At 38.8% G+C, this 5,840-nt stretch overlaps 1 protein-coding gene across 1 annotated transcript; it reads left to right on the top strand.

Annotated features, from left to right (window-relative positions):
* The first annotated feature begins 295 nt into the window (after nucleotides 1-295).
* Nucleotides 296-4,425, top strand: LOC149653758 (uncharacterized). Its single transcript, XM_089847052.1, has 3 exons — nucleotides 296-1,523; nucleotides 1,744-1,911; nucleotides 3,158-4,425. The coding sequence occupies exons 1-3, from the start codon at nucleotides 296-298 to the stop codon at nucleotides 4,423-4,425; spliced, it is 2,664 nt and encodes an 887-aa protein (XP_089703178.1).
* Nucleotides 4,426-5,840: the final 1,415 nt, after the last annotated feature.

The following is a 5,840-nucleotide window of genomic DNA, read 5'->3' as shown; positions in this document are numbered from 1 at the left end:
TAGTGGTAGCTCCGCAAACATAGGAGTAGAAAAAACTTTAGTAAAATTTAGCAAAAATAAACAGTTTTTCTTTAAAACAAACTTAGTTCGTTGATTAATAAATTAAAATTAACCATCGTAAACAGTGCGATTAGCCTACAATCTGTTTCAGTCCGGATCGTAGGTAATTTCCCAGCTCTCCTAAACTGAACCACAGAACGTCAGAAGATACCAAAAAGGTCCGCGAACTTGGACAAATAATCTTCATGGTGCCGAAACCCGGGATTTCGTTAATTAACGAAATAAATCGCGAACGATGGCGAACAACAACGATCTCATAAACCAGAACGTGTCGAGTGGAATCAACGCGGCACAAGCAACGGGTCCAGCGCCAACCATCCAAGATCTTCTAAAATTAGCAAAAGCCGCCAGGAAAAGCACTAGAGCAGCCGTAACCAGAAAAATTAATGATCTAAATAAATTGATCAAATCGACTGCCGTTCCTGACGTCGAAGAACTTGAAGATGGATTAGCGATCTTAATCCGAAAGGATGAAGATCTGATGCAAGCGGAAAACAAAGTTGAACCCCTAATAACTGACGAAGCCGACTTGGAAAAGGACCAAGATGAAGCTATAAAATACAAGGAAGACATCATCGGTATAAAACTCAAATTAAATCGGATGATCATCAAATTAGGTGGAACCGCCCCTTCGTCAACGTCATCCTTAACCGCAGGATCTACGGGCAACGCTGGAGGAAACGTACTCTTGCCCGGAGTAAGCCAAAGTTGTCAACTTCAAAGCAACTCTTCAACCTCGCAAAAAGTGGAAGTGAAATTACCTGCATTAACAATCGTCAAATTTAACGGAGATTACTCAAAATGGAACAGTTTTTGGGGACGATTTAAAGTAACAGTGCACGATAGTACGAGGCTTGACAAGGTAGATAAATTTGTTTATTTAATGTCTTATTTGGAAGGGGAAGCTTTTGAAGCTGTAGACGGGTTAGTTGATTCAGAAGAAGCTTATGAAGAAGCTATAGCATTGTTAAAAGAAAAATTTGATAAATCATACATCGCCTCACATTCATACATGCAAAAATTAAGGGATATTCAGCCGGTGACAAGTTCTAAAAACCTGCCCGCCCTTAGACGTTTATTAAATACATGCGAAATAAGCTTACGTAGTTTAAAATCCCTAGGTGAAAATACCACGGAAAATTCCTCCTTCTTATGCCCAACCTTGTTAAGATGCCTTCCTGATGATATCAGGACCGAGTTTTGCCTTTGTAAAAAATCAATTACTACTAATTTCAGTAAGTTGGATGTAAATGAATTGTTACAATTTATAAAAGAGCAGATAGAAAGTAGGGAGATGGCTCAGATTTTAGGTTCATCCTCGGGGCAAAATGGCGGGAAACTTGAATCCCATGTTAAAACAGAACAAAAGCCTAAGACCAAAGTAGAAAACAAGTACTTTGCTAGCGCAGCTACCCTTACAGCAGGATCTAGGGGGAGAAACAACCAAACTGAAGGCGTCTATTGTATTTTTTTGTAACAATACAAACCATAAATCAACAGAATGCCGGAATTTTACCCTAGAGCTGAAACAAGATATTTTAAGGGATAGTCATAGGTGCTACATTTGTCTTAGGTTTGGCCATGACGCAAAAACTTGTAGATCAAAATTTCGAACATGTAAAAAATGCCGTAAGAAACACAATTTCGTAATTTGTGAAGAAAATGAATCACATTTAAAACCAGGCCCAAGCGAAACCCTTGAGGCTAACGAAAATCAGTCGGTAGTAACAAATTTAGCTCCAATTAGAACAGTAGAAGAATTAGTCCTTCTGCAAACAGCTTTAGCTATTGTTAAAAATCCTAAACACCCCCTAGAAGAAAAAAGGGCCAGATGTTTACTCGATGGTGGAAGTCAGCAAACCTATATTAAATCGGATCTATCCAGAAAGCTTAAATTACCAATCATAGGGCATAAAATAATCAGGGTTGGCACGCTGGTATCCAGTCCCGTTTTATCCACCTGGATTAAACCGGTTTAAACCACGATGAAAAATCCAGTGGATTTTTCAAAAAATATAATAATAGAGTACAGCGCAGGCACCATAAAGTGAGATGGAAGGAAACGTTTGACCCACATGTCTTTACCTCTTTATTTCATCGAAATGGTCGATTCCCATACATTGTGGGTTAGTTTGACGCGCCCTCCTCCCACTGACCCACGCGAAACTCGTGAGACTGAGTTGAATTTTTCGCAACGCTATATTGTTGGGTCGGACCGCGCATTTAGAAAAATCTTTATCAGACCCTGCCCTATTGAAGATCACAAAAAGCCTACCCGGGCCTTACCCTAGCTGCCCTATCGAAGATCACAAAAAAGCTTACCCGCGCCCGACCCTAGCTGCCCTATTGAAGATCACAAAAAAGCCTACCCGCGCCCGACCCTAGCTGCCCTATTGAAGATCACAAAAAAGCCTACCCGCGCCCGACCCTAGCTGCCCTATTGAAGATTACAAAAAAGCCTACCCGCGCCCGACCCTAGCTGCCCTATTGAAGATCACAAAAAAGCCTACCCGGGCCCGACCCTAGCTGCCCTATTGAAGATCACAAAAAGCCTACCCGGGCCCGACCCTAGCTGCCCTATTGAAGATCACAAAAAAGCCTACCCGGGCCCGACCCTAGCTGCCCTATTGAAGATCACAAAAAAGCCTACCCGGGCCCAACCCTGCCCTATTGAAGATAATAAAAAAGTCTACCCGGGTAGAAGGTATGATAACCCTACCTGACCCGACCAGCAAAATATTTTATGTAATTTTCTCACCCAACCCGACCTAGGATTTTCCGACCCGATATGGGTCGAGTTGGATTGAAAAATCCCGATTAAATCAGGGGCCCTACTCATCTATAGTTTTATCAACTTTTATGTACAATAAAAATGATTCAATTAGACGGCCTAGCAGAAGACAACTAGCGCACTAAATGTAAAAAGAAGGGCTAAAATTAAGCACTAGAGAGTAGTTTAAAAAAGCCAGATAAATGCAATAAAATCCGGATTAAACCAGCAAAAAACCATACCAGTGGCTTTTTCAAGAAAAATCCGGATTTTTGCCAACCCTGAAAATAATTGACATATTTCCTTTCATGAGTAAAACCCCAACAGAGTACAAAACAAACGTAGTTCAGGTCACTCTGGAAAACCGAGAATACCCAGAGAGAGCCATTGTAATCAAAGCTGTTGAAATTCCCTTTCTTTGCCATTCAATAACAAGCGAAGGTTGTTTGGAACTAGAAAAACTTATGTTAGATAGGGGATTGCAAATGTCAGATGACCCCAAGGCTTACAAAAAGGGGAATCCCGAGATAGAGATCTTAATAGGAGCGGATTTTTTCTGGCAACTTGTTGTGGGAAACACTATTGAAAGATTTTCACCATTTCTGGCCGCCATGGAAACAGTTTTGGGATGGGCGTCCTTAGGACTTGCTTTAAAGGAAAACGCACCACGGGTTTCACAAGCAAATAATGGTAGGGGCATCGATCAAACTCTTAGAAAGTTCTTTGATCTAGAATCTATTGGAATAGATAGTAGGGAAAATTTGGACACCAGGGACGATGACACCGTAAACTTGTTTTTCAAAGACATTAGATTCAATGGGGAAAGGTATGAAGTGAAGCTTCCATGGAAAAATACCAAGGAATCACTCCCCGATAACAAAATGGTAGCGTTAAAAAGAATGTCAGGATTAGTTAAACAGTTTCAAAAGGACCCCACGTACTACCAAGAATATAAAAGGAGTATAAACGAACAGGTAGAATCAGGGGTTGCGGAAAAAGTTCCCCAAACCGAAATAGATAATAGAGTGCCAGGTACCTATTATATCCCTCATAGGGGTGTGGTCAGAAACCACGTGTCAACCACGAAACTTCGCGTAGTCATGGATGCATCCTCGCACGTTAAAGGGAGCCCCTCCTTAAATGAATGCCTTTCTTCGGGACCCAACTTGAACCCGGACCTCCTGCTGTTACTTATAAGATTTCGAGCACACAAAATAGCTGTGGTCGTCGATATTGAGAAGGCGTTCCTGCAGGTGGCTATAAATGAAAACGACAGAGATTCCATAAGGTTCTTTTGGGTCAAAGAAAATAAAGGGGTATTACTAGAAAATGAATTTGAAACCTACAGGATGACTAGAGTGCCTTTCGGAGTAACTTCTAGTCCCTTTCTCCTTGCATGCACTATTAAATATCATTTGGAACAAGCTAAAAACGCTGACCCAATTGTTAAACAAAAATTGAACGATGATATTTATGTGGATGATTTGACAAGTGGAGAAGATAGCGTGGATCAGGCTTACAAACTGTCTGAGGATGCAGCAAAACTAATGTTAGAGGCCAACATGCGTTTTAGAAAGTGGGTGACTACACTGTAAGAAATTACCGTAAAATTTACAGTCAAATTACCGGCAGCTTGTTGCCAGTAATTTGACAGTGAAAAATAATGTCAAATTTACATTGGAAAATAATTCAAAAGGATAACAAAATACTCAACTGGTAGGAATGTATATTCACAGCTTTATCATACTTAAGTTTGCGATTAAATAAAATAAATTTTCAATGAATAATTTCCATTAAATTAACGGTATGTTGCATATAAAATTTACAGTTACATCTTCGCCACGTTCAACGGTTGCCATGCACTTGATTTTAAATTTTATATATATTGAATTTAAGTGGGCCCAGTAAATATGAATGTACCCGAAGCGTGAATTTCGCATTTAGACAACATTTTGCATTCCATTACACCGTAAATAAAAACCTTATTCTCCCGTAATATCCTGGAAATATTCACATTCGGGTAACATTTGGTTTTCTTTGACGCCGTAAACTAAAATGATGTTACACCAATAAAATGCCATTCATGAATCATTAGGTTTTGTCTTATTAGCCCAGAACTAGCTTCAAACAGTGAGAATATGCACAAGTGAATGGATGATAGTGCTTGATCGTACCTCAGCACTACGGCTATAAAGTTACGGTCATGACCCTTAATTCTATACAGTGAACTCATACGTTATTTAAAAGTGTACCTAACTTTCGGCTCGTTCTTAACCGTTAGGGCTTTTCAGAGAGTTCTATAGAGGACACGTAACAGCGTTAATTTTCACCGTATACCTCATAGCTCGAGCCTCGAGTGTCAAGGGGTGTCTTAACCTTTTGGTTCATTCCGAGCCAATAGGACATCGAAGGAAATTATAACATCAAGAATTACTTTCCTTTGTATCTAGTATTGTAAAGATCTACATTTAGATTATGTATAAATGTAGTAAAGTTAAATTTAATTGATAACACCCCATTTTAAATATGAATATTAAAAGATGTTCTTGGCATGAAGCATAGCTTTATATCTGCGCAACTACTAAAGGCAACGCTATGCTGAAAAATATTTCCCATATCTTCCTTTTATCGTGAAAAAGACCATATTAATATCTATAAGTTTACCTAACATCTTAGCATTAAGAATTACAAGCTAGGAGTATGAACCAAGGAGTAGAAGCTGCAGTATTATTATGAAATATGAAATGTTTATGCTAATTTCCTTCATATAAACTCGTTAAATAAGATCTAGTTGTGTTCCACTCTATTCTTCGTCTATTTCATATTTTATGAGAAATCTGCTTTATTAACTAAAGATATTCTTACTAAAATATTAACTTTGGACAAAGTTTCTATGATTTTAATGCATTTAAGCAACGTCTGTATTACTAAATACTAACTTTAAAATGAAATTAGTGTGTTGACTTCAAAGAAAATCTTCATTACTCCTTCAATATATACTTTGAGGATT

This window comes from Phalangium opilio, unplaced genomic scaffold, assembly GCF_054372755.1.
Source record: "Phalangium opilio isolate 3A_F unplaced genomic scaffold, DU_Popi_V2 ptg000082l_1, whole genome shotgun sequence".
Lineage (NCBI taxonomy): Eukaryota > Metazoa > Arthropoda > Arachnida > Opiliones > Phalangiidae > Phalangium > Phalangium opilio.
The sequence above is the reverse complement of the archived record's forward strand: the minus strand, read 5'-3'. Positions and strand labels throughout refer to the sequence as shown.